At 30.8% G+C, this 22,856-nt stretch overlaps 1 protein-coding gene across 1 annotated transcript in view; it reads left to right on the top strand.

The window, feature by feature from the left end:
- The window catches only part of Trap1 (TNF receptor associated protein 1), an 81,513-nt gene extending 60,953 nt beyond the window's left edge, over window positions 1–20,560 (top strand). The window contains exons 15-17 of the mRNA XM_085813055.1: window positions 395–540; window positions 18,931–19,003; window positions 20,342–20,560. Coding sequence (XP_085669181.1) covers window positions 395–540; window positions 18,931–19,003; window positions 20,342–20,443 — 321 coding nt within the window. The 3' untranslated portion in view covers window positions 20,444–20,560. The remainder of the gene's footprint in view (window positions 1–394; window positions 541–18,930; window positions 19,004–20,341) is intronic.
- Window positions 20,561–22,856: the final 2,296 nt, after the last annotated feature.

Here is a 22,856-nt window from a genome sequence, read left to right as displayed (position 1 = left end):
GAAAATGTTGCAATGCTTATTATACTTCATACTGAAAAATAGTAAGTATTGGGTAAAAGTGCTTCCTCACCAATGAAGCTGCTTAATCAGATAAGAGTGTAGTCCTGAAATGCTTTTCATTTCTTTGTCTGGTAATAATCTCAAAAAGATGATTGACTGCTAGAGACACTGGATAAGCTATTTATTTGTTTACTGTGAATGCTTTTTACCACAGCACATATGCTTACAAATTAAAATAATGAAGGGGCAAACATAAAATTTGTTTATCATTGAAAGAGGTTCCTTGTAAAATTCCAAGTTCTCAATTGCCTTTGTTCACTGTATAATAATTTTTTCTTTGATTTTTAAATATTAAAATTTAGATAAGTTTTAAAAATTATTTTTATTTTTCTAGGTAACTAAAAGGTTATCTACCCATCCTTGTCTAATTTCTGTGGAAGAAATGTCTGCTGCACGTCATTATGTTCGTACATCTTTACAAAGTATGTCTGAAGAGCAGAGATATAAAATTCTTGAGCCCACATTAGAACTGAATTTGAGGTAAGTGCTTAAAAATTCAGCATCTTTTCTTTTGCATTGAGGAATCAGCAGATGCCCATGCAGTCAAACATCAACTCAACACCTCACTGTCTGGGCTTAGTATTAATCCCCATACAATACACATAATTCATTTTTTTCCCTTAAATTGTTAAATAAGTTACCAGTCTTTTTTTTTTTTTTTTCTTTCATTGTTTGACTTGTTAGTGTCAGCATTTTCAGTACAGGGTTTTTGTCTAGCTTAGATTTTATTATAGTTATAATCATCCCGCTGCTGATTAGCTATGTGGCTACAAAACATTTAGATAAAGTAAATTTGTGATTCAAAAAGAAATAAAAGCTGTACTATTTGATGAAACAGATAATTAAGATTATATTGAATCTGGTGAAAACGATAAAAATTTTAACTTTTATTTGTGTGTTGTATTAGAAAATATTTGACAAATGATGTAAATAATGAGGATGTGAAATTAAAATTATGCATTTCTTTTAAAATTTTCCTAATGCATAGATTTTTAAGAAGGCAGTTCTGTAAAAATTTAAGTTAGTACAAGTTTTAATTATCTTTTAACATAGGAGTTAAATCTACTTTCCCATTAAAATAACTTGCAAATATCTTATTCAAATTTAAATAAATGAATAAGTATGCACTTTTTTCAAATAGATCAGATGATATTAAAACAGTGATGTAAATTGCATGATGCATTTTTTTTTTATAATAATGAACATAATTTTTATCTTATAGTACTGAATTTTGAATCTAGTTGTTTTTTAGTGATTAAAAAATTGCATCTATTAGCATACGTTTTAAGGAAAAACATCTATAATTTTCATATGTAATTTTGTATTAATATTGCAATCAAACCATCATTTATGAACTTATTGAACAATACAATGCCAAAATGGGTGGAGTGGATTTATATGACAATTCATATATGCTTGTGATATTCTGATATTCTTGTGGATTTAGCAGAGGAAAAAGATTTTTATATCTCAGCCTTATCTTATCGAACAATACAATGCCAAAATGGGTGGAGTGGATTTATGTGACAATTCATATATGCTTATGATATTCTGATATCTTGTGGATTTATGTGACAATTCATATATGCTTCTGAAATATCTGTACTTTTAATTATATAATTTCCCAAGTGCTCATTACGTGGACCACTTAATTCCTGTTTGACAACTTGCATTCATTATCTGACAGAAAGTCCATAGCTATTAACCCCTTCGCGCCGACTGTCACGTCTACGTGCCAGCAACGAACACACTCACTTCCCGGCCGACACACAGGCGTGCCAGAGCATTTTCCCGTTCAGCCCCGACTGTCACGTATTTGTGCCAGTGTCCTGAAACGTTTTAAAAACTATAATTTCTGCCACAAAATGGCACTGTATGTGTCCATATGGTTTAAGATACATGTACACTGCTCAAAAAAAAAAAAAAAAAAAAAAATGGGACAGTGCTATATCTCCCGTTCTACTGGGCCGATTGACAAAATTCAAACTGCGTTTTTCATGTCTCGAAAGCGCGACTTAGGATATATATTAGATTTATATATAGCACTATTCTAACATAGGTATTTAGACACAAAATCGGACTTTTTCTGAAATAACATACCAATTTTTTTACATATTTCGATTCTACGACTCAAATTATGCCAGAATACCAAGTTTTGTAAAAATCGTACGAATAGTTTTTAAAATATTAGCTCTCAAAATTTTAGCTCCTCAATGTTAATTGAATTTGGCAAATATTTATTAATATCCCTTTTTTTATTAAACTTTTTTAATTTTTTCTCTCACATTTCGAAATTTTGGTTCATTCCAAATAAAATTTACCCATTTTTTGCATTTTATTTTTTAAATTTCTATTTTTAAATAATTTCTATAGATTTTTCGAAAAAAATTTTGAATTATAACCTATAAAATTTTTACCATCATCTTAAAGTAGGTGTATTTTTAAGCATATCTGCAAAAAATTAGACTTTTTTATTCAAAATTTTCTAAGATATACACGAATTTACATAATTTCGCGTTTTGAAATTTGGCACCTTTTTTTTGAGCGATAATAACGCCAAATGTGGTCTATGGATTTTTGTTACACTGAATTGCCACAGCTATTTTTAACCTTAAACTTCAAGTAAAATTTTACGAAGAATTAATTATATGACATTTTTTCCCTCAATGATGCGTAATAAATATTTATTAATACTATATGAAAGGCTATTTTTTAAATTATAGATGATATTATTCAAATTTTTAACTATTTTTTTAAAAATTTCTCTCGTGTCTTTTCTTTTTTAAAAAAATTTAAAAGTAAGTTTTTGTAAGAGTAAATTTTTACCTTCGGCGTTTTATCGTCTGCTACTTTACTTCGTTTAAATCGAATTGTCTAAAACTGAGAATTTTCGTTTGATATTTATTTGAATTTTATGACTACATAATTTATTTCTAAACAAACTGTTGCTTTTGAAGTGGCTGAAAGAGCGGGTGATACTATTATCCATATTTTTAAAGCACAATATATTTTTATAGAAACATAATATTTAGAATAATCATTTTTTATAAAAGTCAAATTATGATATAAACATACAACCCTCTAGAGACTGAATTAATGGAAGTTCAATGGTTATGTAGAAATGATCTGCAGCTACTTAATGGCTGGATAAGTCAGCAGATTCTATGGACAAATAAGAATAATTATATAAACGACACCAACGTTCTGGATTCAATAAACAACGAGGATACGATGTTTACTAAATGAATTTAAGAAGTTTTAAAACATAAAAAATCAACTCATTTTTTTTCCTAAAATGTATTTTTGTGCGTAGCGTATTTTCATCATATCCTTAAAATTCTAATTTAGAATGTAATTGTCAAGAACTGAATCCTAATCATCAGTAATATAATAAGTAATTATTACGGTTATTAATAAATCCTTCTTATAAAGCAATTGCAAATATTTCAAAAAAAAAACTTTCTGTCTGAATGCAAACATTTTTCTATGCAAATATTTTTAATTTTATATTAATCAAGATTGCACACCATATTACTTATTTCCACTTCAATTCTTACCGTCAGTTCTGGAGGACTTTCTAAGGAAAACTGGCTCGTATACACAAGTACACATGGGGAAAACCACGAAACCGCACATGCGGCCAGCCCGTTCGCGGGATTCGAACCTCGGACTGAACTACCAGTGTTCAGCGTCTTTACTGCTTGGCCGTTGGTGGGCTATTTAATTAAAAAATAACCATCTAAGGTAAGAAACAGCGTACCGTAACAACATTTCAATTATTGGTGCCGTATCTTTCATGTTACTCCCGATTGGTTAGCTACATGATTTTTAATGAGTATTCGGATTTTACTAGTAACTTCACTTGGAAATCGCGCTTAAACTAGGTTAGTTGGTTATTTGAACATAGAAAGAACACGGGAGCTATTTGATTAAGATGCTTTCATAGAGAATCTTTGTAAAGAGAACCTAAAAAACTACGAAAACCAACCATGCAGCCTGGGTTAGAACTGAGCAGCAAACAATTAGTATTTAACAATCTTTTTTTTTTTTTTTTTTTCAAATGCTAGGCAACTGATGAGGCTCCAATTAAATCTCCAATTTAATATTTTATTTGTAAATATTTAAAATATTGTTGTATTCTTAGACACAAAAAGCAGAATTTAAGTTTTGTTAACTCGTTAGTAAACTACCAAGCCGTAGTGCAAATGAATATTCAATTTCTTTGGCAATAATTGTATTCACTTAATATTCTTGAAATATGAGCTAAAGAAGGAACGTTCTCGGAAGATTAAAGAAGTGTTTAAATCCAGTGATATTAGGTTTGTCTTACAAGCTCAGGATCAAAACGATTCTGCAATTGCCCGAGTAGTTGACTTGTAAATGGATGTGAATTAAGCAGATGACTTTTAATCTTACGTTATTCAGCCAGAAAACATATTCCAAATGTTTTGTATTGCATGACAATGCATCTTTTCATTATTCAATAACCAGTCGGAGAACCGCTTGTGTTCCGAAAATAAGTATGTGTACTTAGTCGTCCTGCATGTTCTTCAAATTTGTCTTCTTGTGATTTTTTTTCTTTCCCAAAAACTAAAGTTGCCTCTCAAAGGAAAGTTTTTTGACATTGAAGAGACAAAATTAATATGACATCTACTTTTAGAGGCATGTCAAAAACAGATCTCTACAAACCTTCTCTTCCATTACATGTTGTGCAGTCAGACAAAAAGTTACATCAGCGTAAATTCTATAATCTATTTTTATTACACTCTGATTACTTTATTAACATACAGTGAATATATACTAAATCTTTTACTTTAGCTTAAGTAATTCGGAATTCTTGACGGAATTGTTGTCGGAACTAGGACTTAGAAGATAAGTCAAATTAAATATTTCGATAACCCAATAAATTAAAGTTCGAAATTTCAATATTTTATTTTCGGAGGGAGGGGAAATGTTTTCAGTTTTGGTCCATTATACTAAGTATATTTGCTTCGATTTTTTATTTTTCCATAAAAGCGAAAATTTTACGCATGGTATACATATAATGCATAGCTTCAAATTAAAATTTAATAATATACAGAGTGGTTATAATTATAGTTTCACATTGAAACGGTCATAAAAGGAAAACTATTGGATCAAATGTTGTCAAACTTGGAAATCGTGTAAAGGAGGTCATGGGAATTTATTTCCCGCGAAAAAAAGGAAGTTCGAAACCTCACCACCAGGGGGGGAAATGGCGCTGTATGCAATATTGTTAAACGAAATATGGGTTGGAATCTAACTTAACCTTTTGTTAAACGGGTTTAATATGTTGTATACCCTTAAGAAACTTTGAAGTAGGCAAATTACCATTTAAAGACGTTAAATTTGATAAATGTCGAGTGCACCATCCCTGTAAGTGAGAATTTCGTCCGTGAAAACCACGAATTAGCGATTAGAAAATGTGAGATCGCAAATCACTCTCACAAGTGCGTACAATCTGGAAATCGTTTTCTTACAGATCGCTAATTTGTAATTTTTTAAGCCTGAATTCGGCACTAAAACATGAAGATACTGATTCAAAACGCTTTTAATCGATTTGGGCCAAAGAAATATCTCATGTTATCTATCTAGTTCCATTGCATTCTCGTACTGCATTCGATTGCATAACAGTCATTTCACACCGTTTACTGTTGAATGACAGCTAGTTTTATAACTGAACCAATTTTTTCTGAAGAGCAGTCGACAGCTGGACTACTGCGATTGCAGCTCACTTAGAGCCAATATTAAAATGTTTCGTGATACATGAACTGCAGTAACGTGGCATTTTAGATACTACGATTTTTATGCAGGGCTGGGCACCACCTCAAGAGTGTCGGATAGTTACTTAGGCAACATTTCACGAATGGACGTCTTATAGGCCAACACTTCCCCTCTTCCTAACAGACCTCAACCTCTGTGACTTTTGTCTATGAGGTTATCTCAAAAGCACTGTTTATGGTGATAATCTAAACAATTTGGCAGAAATGAAAAATGTGATACACTGATAACATTCCTCCTGATATGCTATGTGTAACGTGTATAAGAGCCAGTTTCCCTTAAAAAGTCCTCCACGAAGGCATCCCTCCCTTAAGGCAGATAGCCCTCGAGTGCTTTGCTGTAATCTAATAAACCAAACCAAAACCAAACCTGATATGCTAAGAGCTGCTGTTGAGAATGGAGTAACATGATTTAACTTGCTTTCGGAAAATGCTGGACGCTACATTGAACATGCTTTGTAACACGTTTCGGAAAATATTAAACACATTTTAAACAGATGTTTTCGTGTCTTATTTCATTTAACAATATTGTATACAGTGCCAGTTTTTCCCTGATGGTGAATTTTTGAACTCTTTTTTTTTCCGCCGAAAATAAATTCCCATAACCTCCTTTACACGATTCCCAAGTTTGATAACATTTGGCCCAGTAGTTTTCCTTTTATGACCATTTCAAATTGAAACTTTAATTATAACCACCATGTAAATTAAACTTTAAAAGTTTGACAGTTTGGTTCAAGTCCCAGCTTTAAAAATATATATATAAATATAATCTTTTATATTAATCCTCTTAGAAAGAATGTTTTAAGAAGTTAATTTTTCTCTCGCGTTATAGACTGTATAAAAAAAACATGATCTTTAGTATGATTTAGATTGTTTCAGCCGATATAAGAATCGGGTTACTCTGTGGTACAGAATAAACCCTGCTGGACTGTTTTATTTCTTTGTCATTTAGCAAAAATCTTTTAATTAAAATATTTATCCTTTGGACTTCGCTTTAAACTTTATTTATAGCTAAAATGACTAGAAAATGAAAAGCTGTCTTTAGCTGAAACGCAATTCATATAACTGATATTTTAAAAAATTGACAAGAATGCAAAATGTATGGAAGTCTAGCAGTCGAAAAATCTTAATTTTCTTGTGTGAGCACTGAAAATAACTGTAGAAGGAAAGAAGAAAATTAGGGAGAAAAGTAAGCAAAAATTTGCAGGGAAATTTGGCTGTCAGACATACCAAGATGTTCAAAAAGTTGGACGCTTTCGAATATACTTTCAGGATACTTCAAAGAATTTAGGTGTTCAAAGAGAAAACACTTGGACGTGTACATCAGCAAATACCATCAATTGAGCTTGTGTTAACAGAAAAGACAAAACGATATCATTTCAGATTAAAGTGAAGAGCGACTGGTTTTAGACTATATGGTTGTGTAAATTACGTTATAGAACATCATATCGTATCATAAATGGTGAATCCCATGATTTTCTCAGTCGAATTATTTGAAGATTCAGGAGTTTATCCAGTGATGTATGTGGATGTCACCTAAAGATGTTTTTTCCCCTTCCTGATGAAACAGCGGCCGAGCGGTAAAGTCGCTGAACACTGGTAGTTTGGTCCGAGGTTCGAATCCCGCGAACGGGCTAGCTGCTTGGGTGTTTTCGTGGTTTTCCCCATGTGTAACGTGTATGCGAGCCAGTTGCCCTTAGAAAGTCCTCCAGGAAGGCATCCCTCCCCTTAGGCAGATAGCCGTAGTGTGCTTTGTCATAATAAAATAAACCAAAACCTTTTGATGAAACTAGTCTTTCCTTTCATCTCATACCTTCAAAATGTTTAGCCTCTAAAGACTGATAAAGGCTCTGACGAAATACTTCGTGAAGAACTTTCTAAGGGAAACCACCTGTCATACGCGGTACACATGAGAAAATCCACGAAAACGCCCATGCAACCAGCCCGTTTACCGGGGTTCGAACCCCGGAGTGAACTACCAGTGTTCAGCAACTTTACCGGTCGGCCATTTGTGGGCCTTTATAAAATGGAAGGCGATAACTTTATTTAAAATTATTGTCAGAAATACCAAAATGTTTCGAAAAGTTGGATACTTTTCAACATACTTTCAGAATGCTTAAAGAAAAAGAGAAGAAAAATAAGTTTTTTCGTAAAATTTAGTATTCGTATTTTTTTAAATTTAAAACTTTTCAATCTTATGATATTTGATTCTTGCGATTTCAAAAATAAAATATTTGACTAAAATATGAATAACATTTTAAGAAACCAAATGTAGGATAAAATTGTGTAAAGCAATGGGCACAATGATAAAACTGTTTAAAGCAGTGTATGCAAGTCATCCTAAGTTAAAATATCAGTTATACATCTCTCTTATTTATATATATTTTTTTCTGAACGGAACATTGAAAGGCGTGTAAAACTGTACTTTATTTTTTCTTTTAATATAGTATGCAGTTTTCAAACGCATCGTAGTCTGGGTTACAAAGTATTCTTCCGAAAGAAACGCAGTTCAAATAAATAAAATCAAATTCTGGAAAATTGATATTAATAAATATATTTTTAAAATGCTCAGTTCGAAGGAATAAATAGAAAATTTTAAAACAATTATCTGAAGAGACAATGCAACACAAACAATTAAAATAAAAGTATAAAAATTTAAAAATGACCTAAAATAATAACTATGATGAAAAATATATATAAAGAAAACTATTTAAAATAAATAAATAAATAAATAAATAAATAAATAAATAAACGCTGCACCTTTATTTATGCAGTTCGAATAGGTAAATAGAAATTTTTAAAACAGTTATTCGGGGGGGGGGAAACGTGCAACTTAAACAATTAAAATGAAATTCAAAAAAGAAAAATTACTTAAAATAATAAGTTATAATTAAAAATATAATATCAAGAATATTATTTGGAAAAAAGGAACGATGGTGACTTTTTTTCCCTCTCACGGGAAAGGAAACTAGGTTGCCATATATTAAGAAGTTCGCCAAGTAAAGCATTCTTGGCGCAAACTGACAAAAAAGTGCCAACATAAATTTGTGAATTTCTCCGTAAATTTCGCTCCAAATTTTACAAAATTTCATATTTAGACGTAATTTGAGTCGTAGAATCAAAGTATGTAAAAAAATTCGTATGTTATTTCAGAAAATGTCCGATTTTGTGTCAAAATGTTAGAATAGTGCTATATATATATAGAGCGAAATTTACGTAAATCTAATATATATCCTAAGTCGCACTTTCGAGACATGAAGAACGCAATTGGAATTTTGTCAATCGGCCCAGTAGATCGGGAGATATAGGACTGTCCTTTTTTTTTTTTTTTTTTTTTTTTTTTTTTTTTTTTTGAGCAGTGTACGTTAGACCTTCTACTCGAAATGAGAGAAGCATGACTCACATACACCTGTTTTTGATTATATAAACAAAAGGGGAATAAATGTTTCCGAATGGCATGATTTATGACGTCTCTTTAAATTCACACGTGGTAGTTGTTTATTGTAAGTAGAGAAGTTTTATTTTCGCTAAAGCGTTGGATATTTCGGTTTGCAGTTCAGTTTTTAGAAAATAATTAAATCTTGTTAGACATGAATTCTTTCTGTTTTTACCGTTGCAATGTCGAAGCGTCGAAAATGTTTAACAGAGCATGAAATAGCAGAAATGATGCAAAATATTTCAGATATTGATTCTAAAATTCTGATATTGATTCTAAAATTCTGATATTGATTCTGAAAGAATAACTGAAAGACATTTTCCAAAACTTTGTTCAGAAGAGACTGATAAGAAAATGAGACGATGATGCTTCATTTGTTCACATTCTCGGAAAAATCCTCCAAAACGGCAAATGAGTTATTATGAGTGCAAGGAATGTAACGTAGGACTGTGTGTAGATCCCTGTTTTCAAATTTTTCATACGAAAAGAGAATTTTAAGTAATATAATTAGTTTTCAGATGTATAATGTTAAAAGTAATAAAATGGTAAGTAATGAAAATAAAATGTGTAAAATATGCATTTAAACAAGAAATAAGATAATTAAAGTATATATAAAAATATCTATAAAGCATAAACCGTTTAAATACTCTATAGAGCATTATTAAACAATGCGTTGATACTTCGGAAATTTCATGGATTTAGGCTTAATAGCAGAAAAGCCCCCGGCCCTGGACAGATGCTCGTGTAAGACACTGCCGGCCTCCGCGATAAGCGCGCGTTTGCACTACCCGGCACGAAGGGGTTAAAGGACAAAACGTGTATAAAAGATAATGGGATTTTGAATAGTTGTATGCTTTATGTACAATACATTCAAACTCTTCTGTATAAAGCTGTGCAACAATGAATTATTTTTTTCTGAAATGGGCTGGAAATGCATCCAATAGCACATTTTTAACAATTATTTTTAAACACATTATCTGAAACAGATTTTGCTTTTTATACCAGGACCAGGTGCAATCTTTATATATATATACCTCCTCCCCAAGATAAAAGTTTGGTACCTCTTAAAACTGGAGGATGTTAGAAATATAAAAGAAACCCAGGCCACTGAAAATGTCAAATAGAAATTCAAAAGTTACTGATACCTGCTGCTACAACACAGCCTAAGGGATGAGGCTGAACTGTTGTAATACATTGCAAAGATTGCCTAAAAGAGAAGTAACCACTTCAGTTATGTAGGCTGTTGTTAAATTTCTAGCAGTTTTATTTCTGGGAGAAGGAGGTTATTATTATAATTTTTAACAAATTCATAAACATACGGGCATTTTACAGTTTGGTAGGAACAGATTTTGAAGCATGCCACTGCAAAAGTGATATAAATTTTGTGCATTCTGAGTTAAAAAATGAACGGAATGTTATGCTGTTAATTGAACCTGGGGCCAGAGTGTCATTATGCTAAGCAAATATAGTGAATTTTAAAGAGTGCATTTATTCTATTGCGGTTTATGTGCTATTGATGAAGTAGATTTAATGGCAAACAAATATAGTGAACTTTAAAGAGTGCATTTATTCTATTGTGGTTTATGCGCTATCAACAAAGTAGATTTAATTCAATAAGTTTAAATGAAATGCAAGAAAAAATGCGTATAATTTAATATTCCATACAAGGAAGTCATGTGGTGCACACATCAGATTTTTTACTCATTCCTTTTGATGTTCTGGCTGATTTAAAAATGCCTACAACGACGTATCTTACATTAGAAGAAGCCCTTCAAAGATGTTTTGATGAAGAAACAGATGATGATAATGATATTAAGAAGAATGATGATGTTAAGAAGAAATGTATTGGTCTCTTGATAAGAACATTTCTGTTCCTATTGTAAGAGAATCGATGTCACATTTGCAGTACAGGAATATGAAGCAGAATTTGCATTTAGCTGACAATAATCAAATTGACAATACTGATAAATTATATAATTTGAGACTGTATCTAAACTTACTAAATAAGAAATTCCAGCAATTTGATATATTTTCCCACGATCTGAGTATTGATGGGCAAATGATTCCTTATTGAGGCAAACATTCAGCAAAGATGTTTTTAAAAGGGAAACCTATAATATCTGGATACAAAGCATGGACTCTGGCATCATCTGATGGATATGTGTTTCATTTTGATATTTATTCAGGTAAGTTGTCAGCTCTAAAATTACCAGAATGTGAAGAATTTGGACTTGGAAGAAGTGTGGTGATAAATTTGCTCAGTGTTGTTGAAACTCCTGCCAATCATGTTATTTATTTTGATAATTTTTTTAACATCATTTCAGCTAAAAAATAAAGGTTTCAGTGCTACAGGAACAATTCAGGAAAACTGCATACGAATGTGCTCACTAGAAACTGTGTTATTATAATTTCCAGTATGAAGAAAAAAACCAAAATAATTTTTGTCCGATGGAACGACAGTTCGGTTGTAATTGTTGGTTCAACATTTGGAAACATTCAGCCCATAAAAAATGTTTCCCGTTACTCAAGAACACAAAGGAAAAATATTTTTATATCTCAGCCTCACCTTATTGAACAATACAATGCCAAAATGGGTGGAGTGGATTTATGTGACAATTTAATAGCCAATTACAGAATAAGAGTTCGTGGCAAAAAATGGTGGTGGCCAATATTTACTAATTACATTGATGTAGCCTCGATAAATGCATAGAAAATATCACGACTTTCTACTACTGGAAATAGGAAGTATCTTTTTAGATTTTAGACGTGAGATTGCATTATTCCTTTTGCAAACTCCTATTGAGAGTGTAGAATTAGGCAGAAATAGATCAGCAACAGGAAGACCTAGTAAATTCAGCATTCAAAAACCATTGCATGGAGATGGTAGACATTTTATCGTAAAGCTTGATGATAACAAAAGACTTCGTTGTAAAGAGTGCCATAGCCCGACTGTTTATAGATGAGAAGTATGTAATGTAATTGAAATAATCTGTATTTGTAAAAGAAATATAATCTATCTTTTAATATTAAATTTATTACAAGTAAAGTGATTTGTAGATTTATAAAACGCTATACAGCTAAAAATAATCCAGTGCTCCGCTCAAAGGAAACATCGCACGAGTATAATCTTACTCACTAAACATCTGTATTCTTATTCCGCTGACATTGCACGAATGCAATGTTCGCTTTTTCCACAAGTAAAAGAGCATTTTTTTTTTTTTTTTTTTTATTTTCAATGTAAATTTATGTTATAAATGCTTAATTTAATATTTGTTATTATTTTCATGAGAAAAGAATCATTCCTTGTAGTTTTGGTGGTTAATGGGTTAATGAAAATCATTTTAAACCTACAAATCTCAACTAGTAAGTGTGGATTTTTCACACATATTTATGGACGACTGAATAATGGTACCATTACAGAGGTGCAAACTCAGTTTACAATGTTACTTCCAACTTTCTCTTAAATTTCTTAACATTTTTATGTAACTTGGAATAATTTTTAACTTGATTGAATTATTTAAAGAAGGGTCATTAAAAGCACTTGGGGCAGTTTCCATACCTTGCTTGCTTGCACTCTTCAGCGAATTTCATGATGTTTGTTTGCAACACAGTTGTTGGAATTTGAAAGGACTAACCATCAATGTTTTGAGGATGAAATCAAATGGAGAATCATTGGGAGTTTTTTTAACAGGGCACTTAAATGTACCCAGTGCAATGTACACTTAGGGCAAGTTTAAGGATATCAGTTATATAGAAAGATAGCTTCTGCAAAGTCATTCAAGACCCATGACAACTGAAAAAGATAGATTTCATAACAGGCATTTCAGTGAAGGCAGTTATGAAATTACTAGAGGAGTGCAATAACCTTTTAGTTCTCTCGTGATTAAAATGCAATTACAGGAAATTGCGTTGTATGGGTTACTCTTCTTAGAAGGCTACATGAGACAGCTCTGTTAGCAGCTTATTTCTTCGCACAAGGAGAGTCTGTTTAGCATAGTGCAGCTAAACATATAAATTTGGACCAAGCATCAGTGGAGACTATTCCTTTCTAATTCAGCTTAATCACTGACTTGATATTTCTTCATCTGTAGAGACTAGAGGTCCATTATTTAACCATCTGACCCTGTCCTTTAACATCATAGAAAGGGATTATTTAGGCAACAGAGGTTTGATGGTCTAGGCAGATATCATAATGGACAAGCACACTGACTTTAATAGAGGCTGTGACTTTAATAGAGAGAAGAGATTTTAGAGCCCTATATTTGCCTTTTCAGGAATGCAGTTAGATTGTTTTTAAGGATGACAATACAATACTTATTCTCGCTCATATAGCTAATCTAGTGGATGATTTTTAGAAAAAATGTCTAGAGCACTCTTGGAAGGGCAATTACAACAGGTTTCTCCCTTTTTAGAACACTTCAAGATTTGAAAACTGCATTCCTGCAGGATTGAAACCTACTGCCTCAGAGACACAAACTGCCACATTTTCACTATGAACTGATGTTGTGAGAGCTGTATGAGTGTTATAGGGAAATATGCCCATATTAGTCTTCTTCATTGTTAAACTTTCTTATACTGAAGAGCTTTGCACGATCATGCTTATGTTCAAGAAATATATTATCAGTTCATAAACTGATTCAAAGATCTGAGTTACTTTTTTGGGTGAATGAATCCCTGATTTGCCAAAAACGAGTTACTGCTCTTTTTTGGCACCAAGAGCTCTTTTTGAGCTCAAGAACTCTTGTTGTTCAGTAAGTTAATGGTTCTAAACTGATCCTATAAAATAGGGGTTTTGCCCATCTCGAATGTGTACTATGACCTATTGTATGACTTGCATTATATCAGTCTGTGTCTTCCTTAAAATCATTAAATTAATTTTATTCAAATCTGTCCATCAGTTCTGGAAATAATTGACCAAACGCTATAATTATCTTAATTTTGAAGACCAATGATTTTTTTCCAAGAAGATGTGATACATTTGCAGTGTCATTTGTAGTTGCAATTTTTTGATTTTTCAGTATGAAAGAACTGATATTCTTAAATGTACACTGTGCAAAAAAAGGGGGGGGGGCGACAGTTCTTTATCTCCCTTTACTGGGCAACTTGCATTTTTCATGTCTCGAAAGCGCGACTTAGGATATGTATTAGATTTGTATATAGCATTGTTCTAATATAGGTATTTTGACACAAAATCGAACATTTTCTGAAATAGGATACCAATTTTTTTCCATATTTCGGGTCTATGACTCAGATTATCCCAAATTTACAAGTTTTGTAAAAATCACATGCATAGTTTTTAAAAAATTAGCTCTCAAAATTTTAGCTCCTCGATGTTAATTGAGTTTGGTATATATTTATTAATCTCTCTTTTTTATTAAAATTATTTCATTCTTCTTTTCACATTTCAAAATTTAGGTTTATTCCAAATAAAATTTCCCCATTTTTTATGATTTATTTTTAAAATTTGTAATTTTAAATAATTTTTATAAATTTTTCAAAAAATTTTTTAATTATAATCTCTAAAATTTTTATAACCACCTTAAAGTAGACGTATTTCTAAGCATACCTTAAAAAAATTACAGTTTTTTATTCAAAATTTCCAAAGATATACGTGAATTTACGTATTGGTGCGTTTTGAAATTTGGCATATTTGTTGAAAGCGATAGAACATCAAATGTGGTTTAGACACTTTGTTAAAATTACTTGGAAGTAGAAAAGATGTAATTTTTTTTCCACTCATGCATAATGTTAAAAAGATAGGAATGAGTTGCCTTTTTTCCATTCCAGCATAATGGAAAGGAAAGGAAAATTGGTTGCCACATATTAAGACGTTTGCCAACTGAATTATTCATGGCAAAAACTGAAAAAAGTTGTGCCAAGATTAATTTTTGAATTTCTCCATAAATTTTGCACCAAATTTTACAAAATTTAATAAGGCATAATTTGAGTCGTAGAATCAAAATATGGAAAAAATAATTGGTATGTTATTTCAGAAAAAGTCTGATTTTGTGTCAAAATATCTATGCTAGAACAATGCTATATATAAATCTAATATATATCCTAAGTTGTGCTTTCGAGACATGAAAAATGCAATTTGAATTTTGTCATTCGGCCCAGTAGAATGGGAGATATAGAATTGTCCCATTTATTTCCTGTAGTGTACATATACCCAAAAGCACATGGGCAGTTTAAGAACAAGTAATATATATATATATATATATATATATATATATAAAATTAAATTCCTACTTATGTCAACAAAGAAAAATTATTATTATTATTTTTTAATTAAAAAAATTAATATGTGAATGTATTTGAACTTGAGTGGATGAATAAAAAGTATTTTATTAACGATTGAAATTTTGAACAAGATATAGGGAGAGTGTGAGCTAATAGTGAGGCTCGGTGGCATAGTGGCTAGCGCATCGAAAAGCAGCACCACAGGTCCGGGGTTCAATTTCCAGGCTGGACAAGGTCGACTCAGCCTTTCATCCCTTGATTTCCATCACTTAGGTCAATAAAATGAATACCAAGTTCGCTTGAGGACTAAACACTGGGGTGGGGGGGGGTTCTGCGACAAGCTGATTACTTGTTCAGGGCATATGCTTATGCATCCCGGGGCCCACGGACAAGAAAGCAGATTTCGGGCCCTGCAGGCCTTGGCCCATTAGGGCTGTTACACCCATAGAGCTGTTATGTACTAGAGAGAGAAACGGCAATCCTGAAGGGGAACAGGAATACGAACCATGTGACATTTGGTACATTTCCCAGATCGTATTTCCCGCGAATCTTTCTTACCATTACAGTTCTATGGAGAATTTGTGAGAAGCAAGTGTTTTGCGTGTAAGCGCATTGTTTCGGACTTCAAAAATGATACTTTCGTGCTCCGCATATGGATGTAATTCCAGATATGTGAAAGATGGAGGAGTAACATTTCACAACTGAGCTTTTTCTAATGTTTTAAAACCTAATTTTATAAAATGTAGAGGTTTTTTTATCCACTCTACTTGCCTTTTTCTAATAAAAAATAGATTTTCTAATTTTATATAATATATGCATACTTGAAATAACATTTAAATAAAAGTATCTTAATATATATGTATGTTTCTAATAACTGTTTTCTGAAAAAAATGTTAAAATTTTAGTAATACAATATAATTTTAATTAGTCTAGTATTCTGCTTTGGCGACATTTTTTATACGCCAACAGACTGCTTTGAATGCGTTTGTTTATATATTCTTTGCGTTTGCTCATGCGGACATGTGCGAAGTAGTAATATATGTATTTAATACTTGGTAATGTTGATGTAACACTGTGTAAGAACTGCATAAAATTATGTTTTTTTAGGGGGGGACATGAATGACTTTATTTATATCCTTTTCTTGCATCCAAATATAACAAATTTGTTTACCTTCAATCACGTATTTTCTTTCTTATATCATGTTTCTGGCATTTATTCAAATATTAATAATTTGTTAAGTATTAAGAAAATAGCAATTATATAGCAGTTAAATTTCAAAACTTTAATAGTTTTAAGTTTCTTTTTAAAAATAATGAACATTATTTAAATTTTACCTTCTAAAATTATTTAAAATAAGTGCGACTACATTGTGTAACGTGCATAATATATATATTATATTTGCTAGTAAAAGGAAGTCTTAATTTACCACCTTTTTGTTTCATAATTTTTTACCACTCTCTCTCTTCCTTTTAACTTATATCTGCTATATTGACATTCATTTTTAGTTCATTTTATTTAATATCTTTCTCACTTTGATTTGCCTACTCTGTAGTTCTCTGTAATACACCATATTAACATTAAATTTCCTTTTCGTATTAACATTAAATTTCCTTTTCGTATTAATATTAAATTTTCTTTTTTGTACTATTTTCTGTTTTCACTCATTCTTCTTATGTTATCTATTTTTTTTATTTTTTATTCTGTCCTGAGTACTAAAAAGCCTTCTTTTTTATTTATTTATTTTACTTATTTATTTTTTAGTTTGCTATTAGTTTATTATTTATTATTTAGTTTGTTCTCTCCAGTTTTTTTAATTTTATTTTAAATTTGGTAGACGCCGATGGACATATTGCAAAATATTATTCTACAGCATGAAAATTATTTAAATTAAAAAAATTTAAATTTAAAATAAAGTTAAATTTTAAAATGAAGTGTTCAATTTTAGGGAAATTATTAATTTTGGCTGGTGTTTATCGATCTAACCTCTTCTGCAAATTCAACGGCAGCTTCTGCGAAATGACGTCTTTCCAAGTTTGCATTTCGAACTGAGAGAAAAAAATCGCCAGCCATGGCGATAGTACGCCAAAGTCTGGATTCAGTTCCATTTCATGCCCAAACTCCTGCAGCTCATTCCTGTGCCACTTTTTCACCCGGTTTTGAATGGCTATGCTCCGTCTAGTGTATAACAGGTCTATGGTTACACCACTGAGATTATTAGTGAGCTAATAGTAGGAATTTAAAAAAGTTGCAAATCTGTGAACAAAATTTCAAAATAAAATCTGCTACTTTTAAAAGTTGTATAAAAATTTAATCAAGTTTTATTTTTCTATTCAAAGGTACAAGTAACAATTTAAATTAAAAAATTATATATATATATATATATATATATATTTGTTCTATCTGCAGATAAGAATTAGTGTTTGCACTATAAGATGTTAGAAACTACTTAAACTTCTTTCATTATTTAAAAATCTTCAGTTGATCTTTATTAGAGATTGGCATTGACAACAGTTTGACATTTTGGGCAATAAATGTTTTTACTTTATTATTACAAATTATCGTACTCGAAGATTACTGCTCATATAACTGTCCCAAATGAATATTTTGCTATACTCATACCTCCAACTGAAGATAAATCTACTTTTGTTGTTCAGAAAGTTTTTCCTCAATATTTTTTAGTCTTTGATAAATTGGCTCTTCTATTATTAACTGGATATCTCACTAACTGGATATCAAAACATGTGACTGTTATTAAATCAAAAAGTAGTATATAAATAACTTTGCATTCTGTTATCAGTGTTCATTAAGTTATTTTTGCTTTTTAAGAGAAGAGTGTAAAACTCAGATTTAAGAACTTTATCATGAAGATTTTATTGAGTTTTATGTCAATAATATACTTAAATGTTGAAAAATAATTTGCTAGCCAAGGTTTTCCTGCTTGCAAAATTCAGATTACCTATACTTATAGAGTACTAAACTTCCTCAACAAATGTTTGCAACAGTGTATTTTTAACTGATAAGTAGCTAGTAACCTCTGTGGCATGATATTATTTTTGTAAGTTGATTTATGTGAAAGTACACATAGAATGCCTGACACAGCAATCTTTGGTCTTTTCCCAGTCAGATGATGTATGAAATATTTTTGTAAGAAATATGTATATTGTAAGAAAAAGGTTTTTCAAGCAAGAAAAATCTTTTTGAAACATCCTGTCTCATATAAATGGTAATTTAATCTATGTATTTAATTTATGGTATAAAATATTGTAAAATGAAATTGCAGTTTGGAAAGGTAAAATATTAAATCTGTTTGCAAGTATTATTTTTTCCTTAAAAAATATTATTCTTAATGTTTCTGATTTTAAAAATGAGTATTCTAATTATGTGTTTACTTCCAGTCATCCTATAATTAAGAAGATGAGTATGTTACAAAATAGTAATCCGAAGCTGGCTGAACTTTTAGCTCATCAAGTATGTTTTATGTAATTTTTGGTTTTTTAATTTTGACAAATTTTTACAAGAAAAGTAAATGTAGATGGAACAACTGTGTTATTTCTTAAATTTAAGAGTATATTTTATATTCTTAGAATGGTATAACAAGTTAAATTTTATCTAAAGATAAGACTCTAGAAGGCAATGCTAAATTATAAAAAATAAAGTAGCTTGTGAAAATATAAAAGTAACACATTGCACTCATGTGATCCTGCCACTAATCTTCTAAAAAGACATTCATACTCATTAGGATCTGTGGATGAAATACCATGTGTAGGTTAAATATGGCAAGTAGGTAAAGACCTGAAAAAAGAAGCATTAGTTCTGATGATTTGAAACTTTTGCTGCTTAGTGTGTTAGTTGTATATGGTGTCATCAACAATGTATTCTACTAAGTTGAGCATTATCCAATTTAATAGTAGTGGATATGAGGATTTAAGGAATCTTTTTCTAGTACAAATTTAAACTTTTGGTGTCTAATCCAGCAAGAAGTACATATGTTGTTGCATTGGAGTTTCCATCTGTATTTGATCATTAGGTGACAACAAGCAGAAACATAATAATTGCTGAAAATAATACGAGACATAATACTGATGCTCAGTCTGCTTTTATTGTCATGAAGTAGATCAAGCGATTTTTGAACATTCTTCAGATGCATCTGCAAACAGCTGACTGTTGCATTATCCTGTTTTCTTTGTATGAACATACTATCTTCATGATATATGATTACAAATAATTCTTGCTATTTTTCAATAATAAGCAGCATTTACTTAAATAGATACTAATTTAAATAATAAAGTACCAATTTATTGAGAATCCTCTTCAGGTACACTATGACTTTCAACATCTTTGCTTTCAGAACTTGAATTCTCATCTTTACTTTTGCATTTCGGTACATCTTCAGTGCCATTTAAATCTTTAATAATGCAGCATTTTAAGAAAGATAATTGCAGATTGGCAGAAAAAGGATGTTGAAATACAGTTTACTTTTGATTATCCAGGCTAATGCCAAACAAGCAGGCCATGAATCACTGAAAAACACGGTTAATCCAAACTATCAATTTCATGCACATTGCATGTGTTTATTTCTTTAAAAAAAAATCAGTTTTTTTACTTTGTTTTTGAGAATATTTAAGTATTTGTTGAATTTCACGCATATTTTGAAGTTCTATTTTATTATTGTATCATTTGCCCTTTGAAGAAGAGACAGTTCAATTTAAATTAATGAAAGTTAATAAATATCGTTAAAAAAATTTGTGAACTTTTAGGTAACATGTAGATTTAAATGAAAGTTTTCTTTTCCCTTCTTTCCTTCAGGTTTTTGATGCTGCAATGGTTTCTGCAGGTTTAGTTGATGATCCTCGCAAAGTTACAACAAATCTCAATGAATTATTAGTGATGCTTTTAGAAAAGCACTGAAATGTAATGTTTATTTAAATTTTGTATATAACAACTGTTGATGAAATGTATCAAAACTCATTTTTAAATTTCACCAGTGTCATCTTTAAATGAAGTAAATTTTATATTTGGTTAGTTTCCATGTATTTATATTTAGTTAACATATCCAATTACTCAAATTCAGACACACCAGAAATGCCGATTTGTAGTTATAGTATTCTTTGCTAGACAATCATTAATGTACAAAATGTGGCACTTAGAAATAAAACTATCCTAAAGTTTTAAAATTCTGAAAAGTGTGCTATTCAGTCATTTAAGTAACCATTTAAAGAAAAATACCAATTTTCTTGCTTTAAAGATAACTGTACTCAAGGTTTCTTATATCTGTATTTGAACGTGCAACTCGTCATACGTTACATTATTTGAGTTATAATAAAATCTGTAGAAAGCTGTATTATTAAAATGTTAGAAATTAACAATTTTCATTGAGCTATTTTTATATTTTTTCCCTTTCATACTTTTCATGATTTCGCATCAAGTGCTTATATTTTAGCCTTTTAGAAGACGATTACATAATGTCTGGAAGATTTATTATGTTACAAATTGTATTTGGTAGATTATAAATTTACTGTAGTTTCTAAAAAAATGCATCTGCATTCACTATACTTGAGTTTTTGTTGTTTAAAAATGATTAAAATAATGGTTAAAAAATGCTAAACAACAAATTTTATCATTAATGATAAAATATGTAATTTAGCAGTATATTTTTAAATTTAGGCATATTAAGAAAGCCATTTCTTAATCTCATGTACAATACCAAATAACTAACTTGGTGAATCTGGAAAGTCAATCATTTTCAGTTTTTTAAATAACATTTTCATTGTTTTATATCTGAAGCAAATTTATATTTTATACTGAAAAATAACTTCATATATTGCATGCAAAAATATAGTAGTCTGAAAATCAAAACCATGTCTTGCAGAAGATCATTTTTAAAGTTTTTATGTTTGATCTAAAATTTGGATTTTATGAAAAATTTTCTTTAAGTGTGGTTCTGCTCACAAAAATGGAAGCATATTTATTCCGAAGATTTAAATTTCTAAATCTCTAATGAATATCTTGAAATGATAAATTTCCTCATAGCATAAACTTCCATTTATTATTTCCTCAGTGAGCTTCTATTTTTGTTAGCAAATGTACCAGAATAATTTCTGAAATTTAAAAATAAATCTGCAACCATTTATGCAGTGAATTAATTTTGTATCTTTTTTCAAATCTGACTTTTTTTTAAAGTACATTATGTGCATTTAACTAAAAATACTTGTTAACCCGGGAGAAGTCGCGCGGGGCACAGAGTCACCCCATGCGTCAAAAATCAACAATCCTAACTGGAAATATTTCATTTTAATGAATCATACTTTTAGTATCCTCCTGTTTGACACTCCCCTTGGAATGTGTATTGTTATTTTTGCTTGTTTTTCTTTTCTGCGAGAGAAGCAATCGTTTCTTGGAATCCATGAGGGAATGGGGTGACTGAGTCACCCCGTGTGACCGTTACTGCTTCGAAATTTTTCATTAGTAGAAGTTTAGCTTCGTGCTCTCGAGTGTTGCCGTTGTGGTTCTGTTGGATTATTTGATAGATAATGGTTTACAAACGTAAATTTACCGAACATGAAAAAGAGATGGAACGTTTGAGAACTGTATTAGATGAAGTTGAGTCTTCTGAAGGAGAAATTGATCAAGATAGTAAAAATGAATCTGATAAAGAAATATACAGTTCTCACAACAGCGAAAGAGAATTTGAGCAGAATGATGACGACGGAAATCCTGATTTAGTAAAAAGTATTTTTATTAGCAAAAATAAAGAGTTTGTCGGAATGGAAAACCAAATCAAAAAGTGAAAAAGGTCTTCTCAAGTTATAATAACTCATTTAGCAGGATTAAAAGAAACTGCACACAATATAACGGAGCTTCCAGAAAGTTGAAAATTGTTTTTCAATACTAAAATGATACAATCCATTGTAGAGTGTACAAATATTTATATTGAAAAAATATTATGATAAATGATGTGGAAATTAGAGCACTTTTTGGGCTTTTACATCTGTACGGCTTGCGTAAATCGTCACATAAAAATACGCACGATTTCTGGGCTACTGGAAATTGAAACAGGCATTGCAATTTTACGGAACACAATGCCTTATAAAAGATTTAAATTTCTTCTCAGGTGTCTACGGTTAGACAATGTGACCAATCGTGAAGCTCGGGAAAAAAATTGGACAAACTGGCGGCTGCGAGAGAATTTTTTACCGATTTCAATGAAAATTGCTAAAAGATATACCTTATTGGTAAATATGTTACTATCAAAGAAAAATTAGAGAAATTTCGAGGGCGGTGTTCCTTTCGTCAATATATACCCAGCAAACCTCTCTATAAA

The sequence above is a fragment of the Stegodyphus dumicola genome, chromosome 3 (genome assembly GCF_044657685.1).
Source record: "Stegodyphus dumicola isolate Sdum_Otavi_A_Nest chromosome 3, ASM4465768v1".
Lineage (NCBI taxonomy): Eukaryota > Metazoa > Arthropoda > Arachnida > Araneae > Eresidae > Stegodyphus > Stegodyphus dumicola.
Note: the sequence above shows the minus strand (reverse complement) of the source record. Positions and strands in the feature narration are given on the sequence as shown.